Source organism: Boleophthalmus pectinirostris, unplaced genomic scaffold, assembly GCF_026225935.1.
Source record: "Boleophthalmus pectinirostris isolate CB_2022bp ecotype Guang Dong unplaced genomic scaffold, ASM2622593v1 HiC_scaffold_1127, whole genome shotgun sequence".
NCBI classification, from domain to species: Eukaryota; Metazoa; Chordata; class Actinopteri; order Gobiiformes; family Gobiidae; genus Boleophthalmus; species Boleophthalmus pectinirostris.
Window position 1 is genome coordinate 19,897 of NW_026571005.1, and position 24,632 is coordinate 44,528.

Sequence of the window (24,632 nt, forward strand, 5' to 3'; positions counted from 1 at the left end):
GTCAGTTTCTGTTTAAGTATTCATTATATGATCAGTGCCCAAATGTACACATTATGTATGTCATTTGGGACATTTATGAGGTAATGTTTTGTACAATATGTGAGTGAGTTATTACACAGTAATGGACTGTTACACGTCGTGACAAAAGCTACTTTTAAATGCAAATGCGACTTGCTGTCTGCTCGCAGTGTTAAGCCGTGCTATCCTGGCACATATTTTGTTTCATGCAAATTAAAAACAAAAAAGACAGCACCATGTCCTGGCAATTTATTCACAACACAACGCTGATAAACTATATGACATGTGTTTGTTCACACAAACACATGTTGCAGGAAGTTCAAGTCACTCCCATAATCTGATGCTGGACAGTACAATGAACCCTCTTTTCTATTTTATGAACCTATCTAGAGCAGATTTCTTTCTACATACAACAGATGCCTTGATATTATTCTGCTTTTGTTCTTTTTCAGTCCTCATTTTGTCCTCAATTGTTTTCTTGATTAGTTCCTATGAGAAAAAGACAGAACACGTTAAAAATATACTACATCATATTTTTATAAATTATAATGAAGGTTTTTGGATTACTAACTCTTTGGTCCTCATGAGCCACTTGCTTCTTTCGTCTTTCAACAGCTCCTGCGGAGCTACGACCCTTTTTCTTAAACTTGGGAATAAATTTCTGTTTTTCAAGAGGATCAAAGCCCTAAGACAATTTAAAAGACCACTATTAGTAAATAAATTGTTATGAAATAATTATGGGTGTTAACAGTGAAATTGATACTAACTAGGGCTTCAATCCTGTCTTGGTGTCTTTGCTCAAATGTTGCTCTGTCAACCTCTCCAAGCTTGTTTGGGTCGAGAGTAATTAGTTCAGGTTGGATTTTCTCCAGAAGAGCTTTAACCTCCCATTCTTGTCTCTGTTTTGCACTGCGGTAGGGATTAGCATCCAGACCATCAAAATTGGGTTCACCAGCTCCAGGTACGAGCATGCTTGTAAAACCATCTCCATGCCCCACACCTAAGACATCCTCAAAAGGACAGAAGTGTAGCCCCCACACTGCCCCTCTCACTCTGTGTGCCATGTAGGGCTTAGTAACAGGAGTGCTCCACACATCTCTGTACACCTGGAGAGAAAAGTCCAAAATTACAGTACAATACTTTACAACAAATCTATTTCCAAGAGTGTTTGAGCTGCATTACCTGAACTATATCACCTGTTGCTGCTGACAACAGTCCCCTTTGACTCAAAGAAAGACAGGATGCTCCAGCAGGAAGAAAGTATGATTTTAGGGGTTTGAATGCTCTTATGTCATAAACTTTAAGCTTTTTATCCATGCCTGAAGTCACCATGTATCTGGAAAGAATAAAAATTATGTAAAAAGTTACCCTCTTGGTGAAAATTGCAACTTGCATCTCAAACATACAGCATATAAAATACATAAGGCTCTTGAGAAAAACTCACGTGCCCGTCTTGTCTACACTGACGGAGCGTACTCCTCCCTGGTGACAAAGCATTTTTACCAGAGCTTCTTTCTGGTTTGGGGACCAAAGTGTGACTGTCCCATTTGGATGTCCAAGGTGAATGATGGCATTGTAAGGATTCTGACACATTACATCAAGGCGCCCAGTTTTGGTACAGATTGCAGCAACCTCCTTCCCAACTGAGACATCAAGGTATTGCAAAAAACTTGTGGCACTCTAACCAGAGATTGGGAAATATATTTTAAAAATATATCTTTCAACAGTTCAAAATCTTTGTATAAATATATACCGCTGTGGCTAGCAAAAAGTGGTAGGGAAGAAACTGCATGCGAAGAACGTCGTTGAATTTCCGTATACAGTGAAGCTCTATCCCATTAGAGTCATAAATATACAGCCATTTTTTTTGTGCCACTGCATACATGGACTCAGTATGAAGCCACCTAATGAAAGATAATTTAATTTTAGCTAGAATGACAATCCAAGGCCTGGGGCCGTAACACTTCTGACTGCAAAGAATACAGATATTAAAATAATGGATTATGTGTGGATATGGAGGACTCACTTCACATCATTAACAGACTCCAGCACATTTATTTCACACATCAACTGTTTAGACTGCCAGTCCAAACAGGCAATATGGCCTCTCCTCCCGCCAAGCAGCAGGTGTCTAAGCACATAAAGAGAAAGACAACCATTAGAAAACATATAGGAATATTTCATGACAAAAAATGTGCTATGTAAAACACCATTACTTACCGCCCTGTTTTGCTGTAGTCCAACCGGTATGGCCCAAACTGTGATAGTTTTAAATTGAAATACTGGACATACACAGAGAAAGACATATTATATATGGATACTAAAATGATCAAGTTCAACAGTGGCAGTTACTGTACTTGAATGCCTACTCCCATTCAAGAAGTAAATTTCCCATTTATTTTTCTTATAGTTTCTTCTGGGGAAGAATAATATTAAGTGATTGAAAGCTTCCTTGGGGTTACTTGCTATTTTAAAAAAAGTTGTAATTTACTTCCAGAATTGGAGCAGGCATCATGGTGGGCGAGATTGCTGAGCTACACAGCATTTGCTTAAAACTGGAGCAAAATAATATGACTTTGTGTACTGGTTAAAATATTAAAATGTATGGGGGCATTTTAAATAGAGAGAATTGACATTGACATACCTTTGCACTAGAAGATATATCTACAGCATTGGCTATATCTTCCTGAGAAATTGTACAAGTGTCCTCTCCTTCATCTCCTTCAAGAAACCTGAGGGCAAATTCATCACATTCGTTGTTCGCTTTTAGGCTGATTCCTGCTGAAGCAAGGTAAAAAGGTTGCAAATAAATTTACCCTTCATCCTCTGGGAGAAGAAGATCAAAACGTGCAGCTTGATTTTGAGCCATTTTAGAAGCAACTTCTGACTGAGAAATTATTTGCTTCAGCTTGTGGTGCTTGTGTCGTGACTGGGCAAAAAACATTTCTTACGTTAGAGCAGTATATCAAGGAATTTGCAACTTCAACTCAAAGAGGAAACAAAAAATACCTTTGTCGTTTTTTCTTTTCTCGTAAACTTCTGAAGTCTGTCTTTCGGAATGGGAGCAGGCCCAGGAAAGGGGTCTATTTTCTGTAACAAGATTACAGAAAAGTGATCTTGCAATACCTTGTCAATGGGGGGGGGGGGGGGGGGGAACAGAATATGCAACAATCTTTTATTATCAAAGCAACCTTACCCCTGAGACAAATTTCTTCCCTTGGCTGGAGTCTCGTCGTGTGTCCTTCGTGTGTTTTCGTTTCTTTGGCTTCTGTGCTTGTTTCTGCCGTTCACTTTCTCCATTCTTCTCCGTTTCATTGTCATCCTTCACTTTATTGTCAGACCCCTGCCAGTAACGACTTGCGAGCTGTCAAAATTAGGTAGGATAGGTCTTTAATTTAAAATGCTTTTCCACAGACCATACTTTTTCCACACATGGCAATTATGTGGGACTTTCGCGCAGACTAATAGAAGATAGGATTTCATTGAATGGATGCGACTTTTACGTGGGTGTCTTCAATGCAGCTGGACGTAAACGATCTAAACCTGTCCATCTCATGATACACCTTTGGCTAACGTTGTTAAATCAATAAAACACTTTACCTTTTTCTCCACGTGTGAATCCTCCTGCGGTGCCTCACTGATGGACGCCATATTTGTTGTATACGTTTTGTTCCTCTACTTCTTTGTGCACGTTTTTGGCAGACTAGACATCGCATTGCATATTGCTGCCGCTCACTGGTTGCTCCTGGTACTGCAATGGAAAAAGAGGCTGAATCTGAACGTACCAATGGGTGTCTTGAGTGAGATTGCTGTGATTCCGAATTCAGATAAGATTAAATTCCAATAGTAAATAGTATTGGAAGAGTATTCCAATAGTAAATTCCAATCATTCTAATACCACATTCTATTAAGACAAACATTATTTATCCACTTTGTCTCTCATTAAAGCAGCTACTGAGCTGCTCAGAGCATGTTAAAGACATTACCACTCTTAGAGCCATATTGACACAGGAAATTCAGCCCTAGTGCTGTTCCTATTTACCAGAGACAGTGCCAGGTTTGAGCCCTGTGTCCCCTGCACCAGAAGATTTATCCAAAACCAGTGATTTGTTCCAGTTTTATACAAGAAATGTCCTAGGTGTCCCTATTTTTGACCAAAATAATAAAAATAATACACAAAAGCAGCTTAAAATGATAAAAATACAAAAAATAAAAATGACTATACTGACTCACATTAGTGCAGAGTGCAGAGCAGTTTTCCTTAATCACATACTCATTTTACAATTTATTATTATCAACCAACCCAAACCAGAGATGCCACAGTTTTTTATTTTGAAAATCTGGTCACCCTAATTTTAATTAAAATGGAGATTAATTAATTAAATTTATGGACATCAATCAATAAATCAATCAATCTGTGGAAAGGTGTGATATGTTTTTGTTATATCCCCCTTTCCTCTCCACATCCTTTTCGGGTTGGCTCACAACTCTACTGCTTCACATGGGTATACTGTTCCAGCTTTTCTTCCAAAACAAAGAAAGTCCAGCCTGTCTAATCTCAGGAGTATCACACATTTCACAAAGATTGGAGTAGATATGATTGACCCAGCCACAAAACGTTTTTGTTTTTAAAGAGCTCATATTATGTTATTTTCTGATCTATGTAATAGATTAATGTTATTTCCTCATCAAAACATATCTAGAGTTGTGTTTTGTTTCATTCTCACATATTTAACGCACAACATACATATTTAGGCTGAGTACTTCTCTCAAACAGAAAACACTCTGTTCCATCTTATGATGTTGCGACTGAAATTTATATTGTGGATAGATTTCTATCAATCTGTCTTTGTGTAAATGCATGTGATTTCTACCAGTCTCAGGAGACTGGAGAGACTGTTGGTCTCTGGTCAGGGCAGGCCTAGGCCCTGTCCATATCTGCTGTAACAAGAATAAACCTTTGTCTGTATTCAGAAAACTCATCGAGCTTCACAAATAGGTAATTATTTATCATCAAGAGATACATAATTTTTTCCACAACAATATCATCAGAATACAGAAGTGCTCCACTGTATTTCAAACTCCATACACCTTCACTAGAATCATCTGGATGATTTCAATTGCAATTTATAGTGAATTAAATTTGAAAAGATAGCTGTTAACTTGAAAATTACCATTGCATAACATCACAAGGAGAAACAGAGCATTCTGAGCTTTGGAGATGTGACAAGACTAATAAACCAGGATTACTCAAGCATTAATGAAACAGAGCACAACTTGGGTTATGTTTTGATGAGGTAACAGTATTATAACATGGCTTAATGCTCACAAGAATCCATTTTGTGTAATACAGAACCTTTAATCCTAGTCAACTCAGAAATGTATTTGCATTTTTAAAACAGCATACCCTTTATTTGCGATGATGTTTTTATTATTACATGCTGAAGAAGAGAGAATTAAATAATGACCAGAAAATAAATTACTATGGTTTTTCAGAAATCTTGTTCCGTTTTTTTCAATGTAGGCAATAGTTTATAACAGAGTGATTTGTCCTCACCACAAAGCTTAATTGGGCATGCTACGTTTTAAAAAGAGCAAAATCTGTTTTTTAAGAGAGTGATCTCAGGTAACCACAAACTGTATTTTTTTTTTGTCAAATGCCTTTATAATAGCTAGACAGTGTATTGTCTGATCTTTAAATCTTTCGCCAGTCATCAGGAGTTATTGCCAAGCCTAAATCCTTTGTATGCATTAATCCACGAGTCGACTACGTTACTTGGTAAGTAAATAAATGACTTGACAAAACTCCCTGGAGATAGCAGAGGGAGGGACTAGACTTTAACAGATATGAAACCATGGTTCAGATCACAAGAGAGGGCGGATTGCGTAATGAAGAGGAAATACTTGAATAGGTCCAAAGAGGGGCCAGCTGCAGGCAGAACGAGGACAGGAAAACAGAATTCCAGAAGTGTCGATCAACATGCCAAACCCAAAGGATGTGAGTACTATTGCAGTATTATGCATTAGAATAGTTTATTTTTGCAAAGGAATGCGTTGCAGTTTTAATCTTGCATTGCAATCTTACATTTCTACTATGCAATACAAACCAGAACAATGACATCGGACACCACTGTTTTTTCTAAAGGAATTCCAGAGAAGCTGTTTTAATCTCGCTATTAAGATATCTCACTATATTTATTCATCTTTTCATTGTACTTTAGGTGGAATCAGTGCCTCGTCCAGAGATTTTTGACTTTGATGGAGTTGCAATGGTCAACGCTTTTACTGACAACTGGGAAAATGTGCAAAACTTTCAAGCACGCCCGGATGATATAGTTGTGGCAACATATCCCAAAGCAGGTAAAAATAAATCTTTTACAGTGTATCTTTTGCCTGTTTTTAGATAAAATATTATGGTAGCAATTTGAATATGACATACAAAAGTGATCAATAATGTATTTCAGTTTATGTACTGAAGGAAAAGCAGTGGTTATTTTTACTGTGTGCGTACAATCATATTTGGAAACTTTAATTTCATTGTATGACCACATTTAGGCTGAACTCAAATTACCTCAGTCTCAGGTTACAGATTCTTGCTTAAGGACCCAACAACAGTTTTTTCCACTGCCACCCCACTATGGCACCTGGAATTCCTAGTGGTCTCCCATCCAAATACTATCCAGGCCCATCCTTGTTTAGCTTCTGAGATCTGATGAGATCAGGCTTTGACAATCTTGGACTCAGAGCACGGTAATGTGAGTTTAACCTAAGCTTGGTAAAATCTAAACCACACAAAATCAAAATGTAACAGCCTATAATTACGCAATATAAAACAAAATAGGAACAGAGTCCTCACTGTTATCACATGTGACCAAAGACGGTGTCAGTTTAGATAAAAACAATACTATCTTATTGACGTTGGTAAATATTTAATAGCCAATTGGAACTGTAGATATTTTGAGGTCAATTAAAATTATTATTACCCAAATTGTTTAGTATGTATTTAATATGATTTTGCATGAATTTTAAGGCTGATGGTCGACGAAGTGCAAATGTCAACGCAACAGCGCAGCTGAACAGCTAAAATAGTACAATGGAATCACTCCTCTCAGTCTCAAATGATAAATTAGAAGACAGTAATAGTTTTTGTTTGTTTGTTTGTTTGTTTGTTTTTGAGAGGCCCTCTCAGAGTGAGTTCACACACAAACACCATCTCAAAACTGTGACTAAACCAGGACTACACCCAAAATGAAATATGGACTCACTAGACCAGCACTAAACCAGGTATAAACAATCACACCAATATTCTACTCATGGATTAAACTATGTCAATGTGCCCTCAGAAGGGCACATTGACATAGGGTTTGATAGATAATGCATTAAACATGAGCAAAATGTTACGAACTCAAGAAAAAAGATTATTGCCTGTATTTATTGGTTGTCAGATACCAAAATAAATTTTATATGAATTGAAATGTGTGAACATTGAAAAAAAATGTACTAAATATAAAAACTGTTGTCCCTTATTCCTTTCGGAATGATATGGGCCTTGTGCATCCTGGACATGCTCTATTTTGGCTCCAAATTATTATTACCCAAATTATTTAATATGTATTTAGTATGATTTTGCGTGAGCTTTAAGGCTGATGGTCAACAAAGTGCAAATATCAACTCAATAGAGAAGCTGAACAGCTAAAATAGTACCATGGAATCACTCATCTCAGTCTCAAATGATAAATTAGAAGACAGTAGTAGTTTTTTTTTTTTTTTTTTTTTTTTGAGAGGCCCTCTCAGACACACAAACACCACCTCAAAATTGTGACTAAACTAGGACTACACCCAAAATGAAACATGGACTCACTAGACCAGGACTAAACCAGGTCTAAACAATCACACCATGATTCTGTGATTCTACGCAAAGATTAAACTGTGTGTCAGCGTGCCCTCAGAAGTTATGTTTTGTTAAACAATGCGTTAAACATTAGAAAAATGTTATTAACTCAAGAAAAAAGTTGATTCATTCATTGGTTGTCAAATGCCAAACATAATTTTATACAAATTGAAATTCGTGAATATTGAAACAAAATGTGCTAAAATATAAACTGTTGTCCCTGTTTTCCTTTAGGAACGACATGGGTCTCGTGCATTTTGGACATGCTCTATTTTGGACAGACATCACCGGAGCGGCAGACCTCCATCCCCATCTATGAAAGAGTCCCCTTTTTGGAACTGTCCATATTTAACCGAGAAGGTCTTAATTAAAAAGCATTTTACTGACTTAATATCATTAGTAAATCTATTTAAAAGCTAAAAAAATATCTTTCTATTATCTTTACCAAGGTATGAACTTGGTAGGAGTAGATATGGTCAACAATCTCCCCACATCACCACGGTTGATAAAAACTCATGTTCCAGTCCAGTTTCTTCCAAAGACATTCTGGGAGAATAACTGCAGGGTAAGAGCAAAAAAAAACAAAAAAAAACTAAATGTTTAAATGTAGTGTATGCTAATGCTAATGCAGATGTGATGTGATTTGTAGATTGTGTATGTGGCCCGTAATGCTAAGGACAACATGGTGTCCTACTATCATTTTGATCGCATGAATACAGTCCAACCAGCCGCTGGAGAATGGAATGACTACTTCCAGAGATTTTTAGATGGACAATGTATGAAAAGACAAATTATATTCTGATGTTAAATATAAAGTGTCTAATTATGATTATGCTTGCAGTGGTATTTGGATCATGGTATGACCATGTAAATGGCTGGTGGCAGAAGAAAAAGACCTATTCAAAACTGCATTATATGTTTTTTGAAGACCTTGTTGAGGTATAATTACTTCTAATAACTTTTACATTTATATTTATCAGATCTTTCTCTTGGTCTGGTAGCTCCAATCTCATTATTCTACTACCTTTATTCATACCATCTTTATTACTCTGGTATTTTCTATATACATTTTGATTACTATTCATAATTTATTAATGTGTACTTGCAGAACACAGAACAGGAAATAAACAAGCTGTGCAGCTTCCTTGGCCTGTCCGTTAGCCAAGAGATCAAACAATATATCACAGGCCAAGTCCAGTTTGACAACATGAAGAAAAACAGCATGGCCAATTACTCCACATTAAGCGGCACAGTTATGGACTTCAAAACATCTCCCTTCATGAGAAAAGGTAACTCCAATTCATGTGTATTAATGTTATATCTTTGTTTTTATGATCTGAAATTGTATCTGTGCACAGGAAAAGTTGGTGACTGGAAAAATCACTTCACTGTGGCCCAAAATGAGAAGTTTGATGAAGATTATAAACAAAAAATGAAGGACCCCTCACTGCAGTTTCGCACATTATTATGAACAAACACACTGTTAGCTCTAGGCGATATGGAGCAAAAAAAGTTTATCTCGATAATAATAAATAAAAGGTTCCTGAAACTCCTTTTGAGATGTTGTTCAACAGAATTATAAAAAAAAAAAAAAAAAAAAAAAAATCAATGAAACTGGCCTGGACAAAAATGATGGTATCCATAGAAAAAAAATTTAACTGGACAATAGGAACATGTTAAACTTAGGTGTATCCTCAAATTGGCATCACAGGTGTCTTCATACTTGTCCTCAGTCTGTTTGCCTGATTAAAGGGGGACATGTTGTCACTGTGCTGTTTGGAGACATGATGGAGACAACACTGAACATGGATCAGAGAAAGCGAAGAAGAGAACTGTGTCAGGAGACTAGAAAGAAAGCAGGTTAAAGATAAAGGCAATTAGACCATTTCCAAGCAGCGTGGTGTTCCTGTGATTATAGTTACACATGTTCTTACACATGTTCTTCAGAAGTTTAAGGTCCACAGGATTGAAGCCAACCTCCCTGGATGTGGCTACAAGAGGAAAATTTATGACAAATTGAAGAGATGGATCATATGAATGGAACTAAAGAGCCCAAAACAACATCCAAACTAATTAAATGTGAACTTGAAGGGCAAGGTACATCAGTGTCAAATCGCACCATCCATCACTGTTTATGCCAAAGTGGACTTCATGTGAGGACACCACTGTTGAGAGAATTTGCCACAATATTGACAAGCCACAAAGCTTCTGGGAGAATGAGACAAAACTGGAGCTCTTTAGTAAGGCACATCAGCTCTATGTCCACTGAAGCAAAAATGAAGCACACTGAGAAAATAACACTGTCCCTACTGTAAAACATGAGGGAGACTTGGTTATGTTCTAGGGCTGTTTTGCTGCACCTAGCACAGGGAGTCTGCGTTAGTTCAACTCCTAGTTAAGAAATATGGGAGATCGACACAGGCTCTCTGCATCGTGACGCAGACAATTTGATGCACGACCATAAATTTGGCTTTAGTGTTAGCATAACAGTAATCCCCCCACCATACGCGTATCTCTGTCTGAGGGGAGGGAGTCCAAAGGGGCCAGAGTGTTGAACGAGTCATCCTCAGTAGGCCCCGACCTGGCACTACCATGGAGCAGGGAAACAGGGCCCATAAAGGGACATGGCGCTCCAACCCCTCTCTTTGAAGTGCGAGACACACCACGCACGGAGAGCGTTGAGTCTGATGGAGCCATCCCAGACAAACTAAACAGTGGTCATTCTTGTCTTTGCGGTGGAGTGCCACACAAGTGGCATCTGAAGTGTCCGACACCGGCAGGTGACAATACTCAGGCAGAATCCATCTTAAAACTTCTCTTGCAATGAATCTTAGGGTAGAATTCTCAAAGGAACTGAACTTGGAGAGCTCTGACAGAGGAAGGGAGCTGTGTGGCTTGAAGCCTAGTATTTATAGGGCTGACTTGGCGCCAAAGAGAGGTAACCAATAGCAAAGCCCATAGGTGGGCGGAGCACATACGAAACAGGCTCTGTCCATGCTCTAATCACGCTTATGCCACAATTAGGAAGACATTTGGAAACATGCAGTGACAACTTCTGTTCGCTATGTTTGCGGTTGTAAGTCTGACAAAATCTGGGAAAAATTTGAAAATGGCCCAGTTTTCTTCATCTAGATGTCATTGCGTTCCATTATGTTCAGCTAATCAACAATTACAACCATACCTCAGTTTTCATATATGCATAATAATAATAAATAAATAAATAAATATTTATAATTCATTATGCATTCATCATGCCCTAGTAGCCAAATAATTACTTTTCTGCTAGTTTTGAGTTGCCTGTAAATGACATGCTATTAGAGTGTCGTTAACTACACCGGAAGGTGTCATTGCATGTTTCTAAACGTCTTCCTGGTTTGTGACATAAGCGAAGAATAGAGCTTTAGGACTGATATTTGTTGGCTATATTGTACTTTAATGATCTTCGTGCACTGATTTATTATGCTTTGGTTATAATCTTGAGCCTTTTTTTCCTGTTTGAATAAAAGTGTTTGATTTGTTATAGCAGTACATATAAAGGCAGTAGCACTGGTACACAATATTGCTATGTACTTATAAATTTGGACTATTTTTCTGATGTTAAAACTGGTGACTAGCCAACTATCTAGGCAGTCAAATGAAATTAAAATCCCCTCGAAAAATAAGTGATATTTTGTCATTAAATAACAAAACATAGCTGTTGGTTAGCAAAAAAATGAATGAATAAATCTGTTATCATCACAAATCGTGTTCACATTTCACACATAGTCGAGCACATTGTGCCAGACCTTTATTTTCATGTTACCAACTAGTATTTTTATTAGAGAGAGAGAGAGAGAGAGAGAGAGAGAGAGAGAGAGAGAGAGAGAGAGAGAGAGAGAGAGAGAGAGAGAGCTGTGGCTCCCTCTATTGGTCAAAACTATCACAATTAACCTTAGAATGCCTTAAAAACAATATCATTAACTCCAAACTTTTTTCATCGACGCCTGCAGCTGAAAATGACATCTCTACAGTCACAGTGGATTTTATTTAGTGCTACTGGACTAAATTAAACGATTGACACTTTACAGTGATTGGGTTGTTGTTCATGTAGACTACAATAGGGTAGTCTATTTAAAAAAGAAGCCAAAGACAAAAAGAAGCGCGCTTGGTGAATGACAACAAACTGCTTTTGCTTTTCATGACATTGATTTTCTATTAGAAGTCTCCTAGCGTGTGAGCATACACAAATCAGACCACACCCACTTTTAGGATCAGGAAATCGCATTTTGGAGATAACAAAACTGTAAGTCTACTCTGCAGCACAGCTGGTAAGTGTGGTTTAGCAGTGGCGTGTACATTAGCTTGTCATTAGACATTAGACGTCTTTATGTAGGCCTAATGCTACATAATGTACATTATTTTGGTTTTACAACTTTCAGTCTTACTACAATGTCACAACTGGATAAACCACAACGACCACCAGCGATAGACTTCCATGGAGTCTGTATGAGCAAATACTTCACAGAGAACTGGGACAATGTTCAGAGCTTTAAAGCCAGACCAGATGATATCCTCATAGCAACATACCCCAAAGCTGGTAGTGACCTTTGGACTGTCAGTGCACTGAGTGTGTGATTAGATTAACGTTTTGTGAATGTTTTGATTGTAGGAACAACCTGGGTGTCGTTTATTATTGATCTGCTCTATTTTGGTCAAACGTGTCCAGAACGTCAGACGACTGTCCCACTCATCCAAAGAGTGCCTTTCCTGGAAATAGCACTTCCTTCTCAACCATCAGGTGAAAAATGTTTAAAAGAAGCACAGCATTTCACAAAGTACTGTAGCTATGTGCATTATAGCTTACAATAGAACAACAGCAACGTTTCAACATTAATTGGTAATACTTTCTTTCATATTACCATGTGGCCTTATTTAATCACTGTGTAATCCCCCAGTCATCCAGGTGGTAGTAGTAGCATTTTCTTCAGTCAGATATAAACTGATTGAAGAAAAGTTACACAATGCACCTTTTACTTGAATACGTGTTCTATGATTGTCAGTTTGTGATTTCCACCTGAATATCAGTTTTTTTTCTGTAAATGACTCATTTTTAAAGGAAAGGAAATGGCTGACAAGATTGGAACTTCTCCTAGACTCATTAAATCTCACCTCCCCGTCCAGTTTGTACCCAAGTCTTTCTGGGAAAACAACTGCAGGGTAAAAAACATGGATTTACATTTTTCATTTACTTGTACTGTGACATACAAAATAACACATAAATAACATAACATATTTTTTTTTCACTTCATAACTGCCAGCTTCATTTACTTGGGTTGTAACAAATATTTTCTTTCAACTCATTTGCACAGATAGTGTATGTGGCCCGCAATGCTAAAGACAGTGCAGTATCTTATTATCATTTCACACGGATGAACTATGTACAGCCTGATCCTGGAGACTGGGGAACATATTTAAATAGCTTCATGAATGGAAAAGGTGGGTTTTCTTTCAATCTAGTTCTTATGTAATTTGATACATAAGTGATATGAAGTATGTGGTAATTTTTTCAGTGGTGTTTGGGTCCTGGTATGACCATGTGAACAACTGGTGGAAAAGAAAACAAACATATCCAAAAATTCACTACATGTTTTATGAGGACTTGATAGAGGTGAGATTTATTATTATTTAATTTCTTAGAGCTGAAAAATATATTAAATGAAATAACTTTATTTTACAATTTACACAGGACGCATCAAGAGAAATACTGAGACTCTCTGACTTTCTGGGCCTGTCTCCTTCAGCTGAAGAACTAGACAAAATCAAAGCAACAACTATGTTTGATAGTATGAAACACAACAAGATGATCAATTATTTTACATCTGGAATGATGGATCAGAAGGTGTCTCCGTTCTTAAGAAAAGGTAATAATAAGAGAGTAACAGAAATGAATGCCCAATGCAACACCAGGACTAGTACTTGTACTTAGTGCTTGGATGCGAGACCACTGGGAAAATCAGGTGCCAAACTGTGGTCCCAGTGGCAAAAACTGTTGTTGTGTCCTTAGGCAAGACACTTTATCACATTGCCTAGTATGAAAGTGGAGTGTGTGAGTCAGTGTTGGTGGTGGACGGTGGGTCCGATGGCACAGATTGGCAGTCTCTCTTCCATCAGTCTACCATAGGGCAGCTGCGGTTCCAGTAGTAGCTTAGCACCACCAAGTGTGGAGTAAATGAATAATGCTCTGTAAAGAGCTTGGAGGATCTTAAAAGGTGCTATATAAATCCTACGATTACTAAATTCTGTTTTTGTCTGCCAGGGAAAGTTGGTGATTGGAAGAACCATTTTACTGTGGCCCAAAATGAAGAGTTTGATGAAGACTACAAGCAAAAAATGAAGGATTCTGCATTAGTTTTTAGGACTGAAGTTTAGCTATTGCAGTGCCATTGGCCATAGTATGAAATTACTTACGGAAGTGCTAGCAGATTTGCATGTGTTTTTATTATTATGTGCTGCATGAGATGTGGTATAAATGTAAATACATGATGAATACACAACACAGTTTTGTTCTGTATGTTTATTTGAATCAAACATAAACGCAGCAACATTAAACAGAAATTGAATGAACTGAACAGAGCTAACACTGTACGTCTTTACTGACCGCACTGACAGCATCTCTGACAGCGTTTCTATGGCACATCCAGGTGTTTGGGTGACATCATCTACAGGTCTCTCTCTCCTGCTGAACAGTTAAGAGCAAACAGCAGGTACAAGGAAGGCTCACTGGAATGTAAACAACACAAGGCCATTAATGCAATTACAATTCAAGCATCGCACTGGGACAAACTGTGGCCACTCCGGGGGACGGCTCACAGAGGGGAAAAGGGTCTTATTCCAAAATAAGGTTTATCTAGTTTGTTTACTAGTAGTCAAAATACTGTACATTTATATTTCATAACAAAGATCCAAGGCAACAACTAACAATCACACTGTAAAAACAAGCATCAGTAAAATGATGTAATAACACACAATGATAGGAGTGAAGAAATCTAATAAGCAGAAAAAATCTGTTTCTTGCAGAATCAACTTTATTAAGACCACGTTTAAAGGTGCACTATGTAACTATTTGGTCGGGGGTCCATCACCTGCTTTTTCTATGGATATGTCATTGCTCTACCAGGAATGTTCCAATGTTTGACATTAAACAACTCTGTCTTACAATTATTGGTGGTTTTATAGCTGAAAAATACCTAAAGACAGGCATTCTGACTGAGCGGGTTGCCTCTCCACAGCTCTGACTTGCAACTTGGTCTGGTGTGGTCTCCATGAAGATAGAAATGTTCAATACCATAATGGAGAAAAGCATAATGCACCTTTAAATACATTTGTCATTTAAACAATACTGAGCACAGCCCAGACACATTTGACATAACCTATACAGGCCTTTCACTCCAGATACAGATTGTCTTTCACAGTTAGGAGGATTACACCCATATCTTCAATAACCTCTCATTATGTACAAAAATAACATTATTTACACTGTTGCATGAGTTATATTTTTTAAAATATTTCTGTGGAGTGCTCAGGCGTATAGTAAGTAAGTGCTGTTTCTAACATCATGCTGTTCTATTACAGGGCAGCTTTTCCTATGTGCAGCATTTAAGAGATCACATTGCTATAGAATATATACTGTTTAACATACTGTTACCAAAATGCAGTCATAGGCCTTAGTATTGTTAGGTAGTATTTGCAAAGTACTGGGCAAAACTGAGAGAAGCTGACTTCTTTTTCAATGACTGTAATGGGGATCTTACATATTGTGCAATGGAAAGACAAGATATAACAAGATTATATTCAGTTGTGCTTGCGCTGTACTAAAGATGTTTGCTGCTGTGTCATGTTCTCTGTCCATGTAACCATCTGCATAAAGACAGGCGGTGGCAACTGTTAATCAAGAACATTAACCTGATCTAATAAAATTATGTGTCAACAATATCTAGAAAAGCCCAGAACAAACATATGGCACATTGTCAATAAGCAAACTGAAGCAGGACATGATTCTACTGGGTCTTTGCAGTATACAGTGTAGAGATGTAGATTTCACGGATAGATATGCATATATTACTAATGTTTAAAATACTTTGTCCCAGTGTCGTATGATACCAGTGTGAGATGCAGCTTGACAGTGGGTAAAAGGTTGTGTCATGATTTACTCCCAGAGTAAAAGTACCATGTTTAACATCTGCTATTTTCAAAAAGTTAAAAGGCAGCTTGGTAATACTTTATTTAAGTATCCCACAAATGCTTTTGTATATTTTTCCACCTAAAATAATTGAAAGCTAAAAAAAAGCATTTTTAAATGTGTTGGAGGGTCCCATAGTGTGGTTCATAGGTCAATAATCTCACTGCTCACACTAGCAGAGTCGTCATGCCGGGACACTTCAAGGTAACTCCGTGAGCCTGCAGGACGAGCAGCTCGACGGCGCCCCCTATCTGAGTCTGGAGTAATGAAGGGCCTTGTGTCGTCCACCGCGTCCTCTTCCAGGCGTCCTGACGACGTTCTGGATGGACGGAGGGATACAGGGCAGGACACTGAAGATGGAACACTTCCCAATGCCCCTGCCCATTTGTGCCCCTGGTGAGAAGGTGTGGGGGGTGCTGTGACCTGCCTGCTGGGAACACTGCTCATAACACTGCCCCCTAGGGGCATGGATGACTCAGTGGCATCACTGCTCTCAGAGAGCTGAGGGTCACTGTTCCTGCGCAGCCATGGGCCCTGGCTGAGGCCTGATCCCGGGGAAGGGGTCTGAGAGAGTGGAGGGTGGAACAAGCTGCCCCCTGTCACCAGATGTTCTCTGTGCAGTGCCTCGTCGATGCTGCGGGTTAAATCAATGGGGGACGGGGGCCTCAGATCAAACTCATAAAGAGAGACTGAGGTGTCTCTGTCTATGTCCTGGCTCCCACTGACTGAGCGCTGAGGGGGGCGCATGAATGGCTGCAGACGGAGCTGGGACCCAGAGGAGTCATCAGAAACCCCATGCTCTACAGAGTGAGCCCTGCGATTGTTGTCTTTAATGGGTCCTGTTATGGCCGGGGTCTGGTTCTGGTTCCTGATAAGGCTCTTACTTATATCAGCTGCAGACCGGTCCTGGCCCGCCCAGTTATTAGGCACCTCTCCCTGTGCTGACCCCACCCCATTACTGTCAGACTTTCTGCAGGGCTTTCCTTTCAGGCTTTGAACAATCTTGGACCAGCAGGTGTGTCTCTGTGCTGACGCACTGGACTGTCCTGCGGAGGACATGTCTCCTACCGTGCGTCCATCTGTCCCTGCTTCATCTCTACCCTGAAAGCTTTGAGGCTTCCAGAAGAGCCAGGAGGCCAGCAGCAGGAGAGAGAATCCCCAGGCCAGCTCCAGAAGTCGAGCCCAGAAGTGCATCAGCCACCAGCCCCAGCTAAAGCGAGTCCACTCCCCCAGGAGCCCATGAAGCCAGAGCGTAGCATGAGCATGCAGACAGCAGCACAGAGCTCCTAAAATTGCACACACAGCCAACACTCTGCCCAAAATCACCACCAGTCTCCTGCTCCCAGTCCAAGCTTTCCTCCGAGACTCATCAGGAAGTGCTGCATGAGGAAGATGAGGGCAGCGAATCTGAGGGAAAATGTAGCACAGAAACACAAAGCAAACAGCCAGACCCCAGCACAAAGACAAGAACTGCAGAGTGACTGGTACCACTGGGGAAAGGGCTGGTGAGAGCAGGTCAGCAGCAAGGAGGAGGGTGCACTGCAACACAGCCAGTACAGCCACCAGTGGAGGGCGCTCAAGAGTAGGAGGAAACAAACTCACACCTGCTGCTCTCATAGCCAGTATTGGCATGGTCGCTTGAGTCCACACCAGTAAATGTAAAGGTAGGTTGTACAGGGCTATAACTGCAGGACGAGGGAGGACTTTACGTGTACCATATGGGTCAATTAGAAAGAAAGTAGCTCTGATGGACCCTGCTACAAATAAGAGAATGTTAGCCAAAGCCAGAGCCCCCCGATGAGGGCAGTTAGCACCTGGCGAAAGGGTAAGACCAAGGGCAGCACCGGCAAACAGAAGCAGGAAGAGACTGGCTGTTCCATAGATGTGTAGCTCCCAGACAAAAGCGAGAGTCCGGCTCAGATCTCCCCAATACAGGAAGGTTCCGTTGGCTGGGACTACAGTGGGAGAGGGGCCTGGGTTTACAGTCGGAGGGGGTTGCGGGCGGCCCAGAGGGTAGGAGCGGTTTCTGAAGCTTACAGCAGTCTGGTATGTAGGGCTTAACCGTGGCCTTGTCCCGGGTACAACACCAGTGGTAAGAAAGGAAGACGTCCCTGAAAAAGAGAGAGGTATTATTGTGATTGTTATATAGTAATGTATACATTAAGAACATGCCGCTAGAAGGTAGTAGTGATTAAAACTTTGGTTACTGTTTAGTGGCTCCTATTATTTTTTAAAAGTAGATTTTATTTTTTTTATTTTACATTATGTTTTACGTTAAGTTATGTTTTCATTAATAATCATACAAGTTAACCCAATTTCATCTCAAAATTTGGTAGTTTCTCTAGTAGTATGTAATTATATTCTAGTTCTGATACAGATCAAGAATATTCTATTCAGGAAATGCCCAACTTTGTCCTATTTTTGATTTTGTCAGTAAAAATCAGCATCCAATTTTGATACTAATTCACCATTTAGTGTCTGGCTGGGTACAACTTTCATTTCAACTACAGCAGAATAAACAAACTGAGTACACAACGCATTATATTCCTTCCCAAAGAATATTCCTATTTGGACTTGCATAATACATTTTCTCATAGAACAGAACCAGACATAAACAAACGTCTGCGATAAGCCCCCATGTATAATTAAACATGATGCAACTCATCTCCTTGCTCACACAGTGATTTGTGTGACTTAATTGGATTACGTTATATAATTAATAAGAGCATCTGTATTACATAACCACTGTGTCAGCTATCAGTTTGAAAAGGGTAACAGAAAGGTTTATATTATGCTATTTTCTGATCTATGGTATTAGGTTGTCATCAAAAACATATCTGGAGTTCTGTTTTTTTCATTCACACATGTTTAACACACAAGCCCTGCATAGTTGGGCTCAGGTCTTCTCTCAAACAGAAAACACGCCACCTTGTGATGTTATGTGGTAATACAGGAAGTGTTCCACTGTGTTTTTAATCTCCATGCACCTTCCCTAGAATCATTTGAATAATTTCACCTCTGAAATTGTCAATCTCTACTGAACTACAGGTAAAAGGTAGCTGTTACTTGAAAAATACTACATGACATCACAAGGTTGAACAGAGTATTTTGAGCTTTGGAATCACAGACAAATGAATAAACCAGGATTACTCAAACATGTGTGAATGAAACAAAAATATGGTTTTGAGGAGGTAACAGCATTATAACATGGCTCACAAGAGTCCGTTTTGTGTAATATAGGACCATTAACTATATGCTTCTTTTACCTGATTTCATTTAACTCTTGCTGTGTATATTTATATTGTAGCTTAACAGATCCTGTCCTAAAACTGGTTCCCATAGACTGACATCGAGTTATTACTGTTTACTGAAAGCACTCCACCTTTTCTTATGCACAGTGGAAACACCCAAGAGCAGTGTAATCATATGAACATTCATAACTTTAAGGAGAATTGGGTGGTAGCAGACTGTAAAGATAACAGAGGTTATTAAAACACGACACAACTATTTTTGTATTGCATGTTTTATGTATAATAAAATAAATAACAGATTAGGCTAAAATGTTGAAGAGAATGGGTTTGTATGGGAAAATTCTAAACTAAAGGACCAGGTAAACTTGTAAAACTTGCAGAGAAAAGTAGGTCACGATAATTAGAATATCAACTTATCATTCAATATTTGAAAACTGGAACAATATTTTTTAGGGTCAGTATTTATTGTATGTACTTTTTTTTGTAGTAGTGGGAATTTTTTTTGCAATACGAGATTTGAAGATTTGAGCTGTAGAAGGTTGAATAAATAACTTATTACTGATTACTAAAAGTATTGCATTCTGCTATTTAGTTTTTGCAACTCATGTTTTTTTTTTTAATAATGTACATTTTTTTGAGGATAATTCTGCTTTCTGGTTTGGAAACCATCTGACCTCGCAACATTAGAATTCATTCACTAGACGGCAGACGGGTACTTTTTTAAATTTAACCAATCGCTGCTATTTGGTCATGACGTATGTAATGCGTCGCTAACGGGGCTAACTGGTAAATTAAGTTTTTCCCAAATCCTGTAGGAAGAAGGGCAATAACGTCTTTCCCCTTGATAAAATTCACCAAACATTCTTTTTGTTCTGGCTTTAAATCCTTGATCTCGGGAATTGTTGCCAACACAAAATGTATGGCTCTTCGCTGATTGGCTGGTGCCCGAACTTGCATTTCTGGGGTTTTTAAGAACCATCTAGTGTATTCCGATTCTTGACGTAGTCGCTGGAGAGAAATGAAATTGAGCGGAGGCACTAGGTGGCACCAACCTAGCTACCGTTCTCTATTCAACTTAAGGTAAAAGGAGCAGTCAACTTGAAAACTACTGCATGACATCACAAGGTGAAACAGAGTGTTTTAAGATGTGAAGATGTAGATAGACTAATAATAAATGATTACTCAAGCATGTGTGAATGAATCAAAACAACACTCCAGGTATCTTTTTGATGAGGTAACAACATTATAACACGGCTTGAAGCTCACGCGAGTCAGTTTTATGTAACAGGACCTTTATAGGTACCAGTTTGACTACATGTACACATTAACTTAACTTAAGTGTGATAGATGTTGGAAGAACTCAGTCAGAGTCAAACACAGCCGCTAAATTGTGTCCAAACACCATAAAACCTGGCATACAGACTATTAATGACTCACTCAGACATGTGTTTCACTTCCTGTCTCTCTCCTGCACTTTCCTCATCCCACCCATGACATAGGCCGACACTGCATGCACATCACAGCCACTTTTCTTTATTTGTACAAAGGTATGTCTGACTTCCTTCCCAGATTTTGCCTTTTTTTCAGAAGTTAACTCCAGACTTGTTCCAGATGCGGTGATCAAATTTCACAGCTGGATGCATTTAAACTTTCCCCTATCCTTGAGTTCCTCACACACACACACACACGCACACACATACACACACACACTCACTGCCATGGCTGCTGCATGCCCACAAAAGGCAATGGACTTAATGTAAATATCCTATTTCACCTCTGAGGGCAAAGAATCACATATATGTCTACAAAGTCAGATTTTTACGACTCAGTAGAGCTACACATTATATTACTTACTCTCAGATGTAATGAAATGGTATAGTACTTTTTTTTTTAATAAAGATATGGAATGCATATGAACAGGGTATGAGGCAGAACAAAGTCAGGACCCCATCGACTAAACCTGACAAGATTGATGGCCAAAATAAACCAGTTGAACTAAAGCAGTTATAATATTCTAACCACTTCTTGCATTACATTAAATGTCATGGTTGATGGTATGAAGCACTGATCGTATAGAATTAGTGCTTCTCATATAATTTGGGAACCACTGCTAGCCATCATATCTACAAAACCTACTGAAATAATACAACTTTAATAGCACTTTAAACAGCCCATATTACACTATTTTCCACATCAGAAACATACCTGGAGTTGTGTTTTGTTTCATTCACACATGTTTAACACACAAACCCTGCATATTTACCTCTTCTTTCAAAGAGAAAATACTTAGTTCCACCTTGTGTTGTCATGTGGACATACAGGAAGTGCTCCACTGTGTTTCGATAGATCTTCACTAGAATCATTTGTATAATTCAGCTCTGGAATTACCAATCTCTGCTGAACAAAAGGAAAAAGGTAGGTGTTAAATTGACAGCTATTGCTTCATGACATTACAAGGTGGAACAGAGAATTTGGAGGTTTGGAGTTGTAGACAAACTAATAATGCAGGGTTTTTCAAACATGTGTGAATGAAAAAACACAATTCCAAGCATTCCAAACACAGTGCTTTTGATGAGGTTACAACAGTCTAACATAAAAGCTCACAAGTGTAGATATAGGACCTTTATATTCAATGGCCTAAACAACAAAATATATACAGTAATTGCATAAATGAATACATTGCAAAAAACTGTTGTAAAAAAATTCTCTGACTATGAGACTGGAGGTTTTAGTCATGCTGAAGTTGTTGTCGTCACAGTTTTAAACTACTTGTCATGCATTTAATTTTCCATTTACATTTTCAACTACCATCTCTGAGTGCCTCTGTTTTTATGACCACATTCCCACTCCCTACATTTCTAACAGTTTCCCCTTATTGGAAATTCAGCCCAACCTCCCTCATCTGCAGTCACCAGGAGCTGTTATGCTCATATGCACTGCTCCCGTCTGTGTCTGGGCCCACCTGAAACCTAAAGCTCCCCCTAAGTTTGCTTGGTCTACCCTCATATTCCACACAGCATCCACCCCAGTTTCCATAGATCATTTCATCTTTCTGTCTTTGAAGTTGATTCCAGGTTCTTCCAGTAAAGGCATTGCAGCTGCTTAAATGATTAATATGGCATCTCAAATCATAGCGAAAATCAAACCAGTAAAACAAAAGTCTGTCTTCTCTTACCTGTCCTGGTTAACTGAGGACTTGTTGGATCCATAGATGGTCTTGCTAAGGCAGTTTTGTTGGAGAGATTGGATATTTTGGGCAATATTTGCACTGCTTTCCTCGTAGTGGTTGAAGTAGAAGTAGTAGTAGAAGTACTTGGTGTAGTCACTTCTATTGATGTTGTTGTCAGATCAGAGATAATGTATTCCGCAGTGGTTTCTTGCCTTGTGGTGGTTGCTGTGGTTGCTGTAGTCTGTGGAGGCATTAGTTTTCTTGTTGGGCTTCTGTCAGATGATGGAGCATTGGCAGTTAATTCACCTACAATCATAATAAATACAGAGATGTAAATATTATACAGTAAGAAGCATTCACAACTTAATTCATTGTCAAATTTCAAGGTCCTATTATGCAACATTGACTCTTCTGAGTTTTTAGCTATGTTATAATGTGTTACCTCATCAAAAACATACATGGAGTTGTGTTTTGTTTCATTCACAGGTTTGAGTAATCCTGTATTATTACTCTGTCTGCATACCCAAAGCTCAAAATGTTCCATTCTACCTTGATGTAGCAGTAGTTTTCAAGTTAACACTTACCTTTTACCTTTTGTTTAGCAGAGGTTGGAAATTCCAGAGCAGAAATAATGAAAATGATTCTAGTGAAGGTGCATGGTGTTTAAAAATACAGTGGAACACTTGTTTTTACCACATGACATCACAAGGTGAGACAGTGTTTTCAGTTTGAGAGGGGAACTGCAAGGTTTGTGTGTTAAACATGTGTGAAACAAAGCACATCTCCAAGTATGTTTTTGATGAGGAAACAACATCATAGCGTAGATCAGAAAGAAAGAAATGAAAGCATCTGTTTTCTTGTCAAAATAAGAATGTAACATGTAAATTTGCCATGATTAATAAGTGCTTAATCACCAAAATTTAGCAATAATTTAGAACGATATTAATGGTCTGAAGAGCAACTTCAGACACACATAGCAAATTTCACCTTTCTATCACATCATTAAACCTTCCAGAAGTGTTAATTCATTTGAGCATCTGGTATCTCACCTGCAAACACTACCGGTTGAAGTGTTGCTTGTGTGGCCACAGGTGATTCTGTTACCCTTTGCTGATCTTCTTCCTTTGCTGTTGTTGTGCTTTTTGTAACTTCTGGCTTCTTCTCTTCTGTCAGTTGGACTGATGTAGACATATCCACCACTGTTGCTGATGTCCCTTCAAAGGGTACTGTCTGTACTGGTGGCCGATACTGGGCCAGTCCAATCCCATGTGTTCCTGGAGGAAGTAAATGTTCATCTTTGGTTGTTGGAGCATTTCCTGACCCCAAACCTTGCAAATCTGTGTCAAGTCCTTTGTATGTTGCTACAGTAATAGAGGCACCATCCGATGTAGGTTGAGCTATAGCTGTTCCCTTTGTTGTAGAATCTAACTTAGCTTTAGCTCTGGTGATAGCTAGACTTGCTGTATCTGTCCTTGGTCTTGTAATGCTGGTTTGGTTTACAATAGGACCAATGCTTGGGTTTAATGTTGCTTTTGCTAAAGCCCTTGAAGGAGTAGTGGGACGTGCCAATCTCGATCCTGGCTGCACTGTATTGGATAGCCCATTCTGCAGTGTAGCTTTAATCGGGACATCGCTGCGCCCCCTAGTGGGAAAAGGAGGCCAGAATCGTACAGTTTCTTTGGTGGGATTTGGAGAGGAAGTTCTGGGTTGGTTGAGCGAGGAGGAGAAAGAGGAAGAGGTACCGATGACAGTCTGTGCATCTGAAGAGGTGAGAGAGGTGAGGTAGAGTCCCAATACAAAGAGAAATGGTAACGCCATGGTCTGTTGACGGTCTATGGTCAGATTGGTGTTTCTGAGACCTGGATGGTCAAGACATGTTTCCACTCCTGTTCCTGAACAGAAAAAAGAGAGACTGTTAGTACAAATGAAAAGTTTGTTTGTCCACTTCTGTTTTTGTTTGTTAAAGATGCATTATATAACATTTGTAGCAAAGGGTCTGGTATTTGCTTGCTTTCCATGTCATGTTACACAATATGGCATTAAAGTTATCTCCATGGAGTCTGGTGTTTTTATTTACCATAGTTA

General features: G+C 39.0%; 4 protein-coding genes across 5 annotated transcripts; 2 read left to right on the plus strand and 2 right to left on the minus strand.

The window, feature by feature from the left end:
* Positions 1-252: 252 nt before the first annotated feature.
* wdr46 (WD repeat domain 46) lies at positions 253-3,766 on the minus strand. Its single transcript, XM_020922323.2, has 13 exons — positions 3,619-3,766; positions 3,215-3,382; positions 3,028-3,108; positions 2,835-2,947; positions 2,663-2,750; positions 2,239-2,300; positions 2,045-2,149; positions 1,772-1,922; positions 1,463-1,698; positions 1,201-1,354; positions 786-1,124; positions 590-703; positions 253-507 (listed from the first exon to the last, which is right to left on the minus strand). The coding sequence occupies exons 1-13, from the start codon at positions 3,667-3,669 to the stop codon at positions 388-390; spliced, it is 1,782 nt and encodes a 593-aa protein (XP_020777982.1). The 5' UTR covers positions 3,670-3,766; the 3' UTR covers positions 253-387.
* Positions 3,767-5,861: 2,095 nt separating this feature from the next.
* On the plus strand, positions 5,862-9,461 carry LOC110157927 (cytosolic sulfotransferase 3-like). Its single transcript, XM_055148060.1, has 8 exons — positions 5,862-6,016; positions 6,240-6,378; positions 8,144-8,269; positions 8,359-8,474; positions 8,559-8,685; positions 8,751-8,848; positions 9,018-9,198; positions 9,268-9,461. The coding sequence occupies exons 1-8, from the start codon at positions 5,999-6,001 to the stop codon at positions 9,378-9,380; spliced, it is 918 nt and encodes a 305-aa protein (XP_055004035.1). The 5' UTR covers positions 5,862-5,998; the 3' UTR covers positions 9,381-9,461.
* A 2,332-nt stretch (positions 9,462-11,793) lies between these two features.
* LOC110157923 (cytosolic sulfotransferase 2-like) lies at positions 11,794-14,442 on the plus strand. Of its 2 annotated transcripts, XM_020922319.2 has the most exons (8): positions 11,794-12,216; positions 12,328-12,485; positions 12,558-12,686; positions 13,005-13,105; positions 13,258-13,384; positions 13,459-13,556; positions 13,635-13,809; positions 14,205-14,442. In XM_020922319.2, the coding sequence occupies exons 2-8, from the start codon at positions 12,338-12,340 to the stop codon at positions 14,315-14,317; spliced, it is 891 nt and encodes a 296-aa protein (XP_020777978.1). In that variant the 5' UTR covers positions 11,794-12,216; positions 12,328-12,337; the 3' UTR covers positions 14,318-14,442. The 2 variants fall into 2 exon arrangements, with proteins under 2 accessions (XP_020777978.1, XP_055004022.1); XM_055148047.1 differs by lacking the exon at positions 11,794-12,216 and having other exon boundaries at positions 12,224-12,485.
* Positions 14,443-14,488: 46 nt separating this feature from the next.
* LOC110158063 (proline-rich transmembrane protein 3) lies at positions 14,489-24,430 on the minus strand. The gene is made up of 3 exons (XM_055148034.1): positions 23,597-24,430; positions 22,554-22,853; positions 14,489-18,238 (listed from the first exon to the last, which is right to left on the minus strand). Exons 1-3 carry the CDS (start codon positions 24,363-24,365, stop codon positions 16,272-16,274), a joined length of 3,036 nt encoding a protein of 1,011 aa, XP_055004009.1. The 5' UTR covers positions 24,366-24,430; the 3' UTR covers positions 14,489-16,271.
* Between the last annotated feature and the right edge of the window lie 202 nt (positions 24,431-24,632).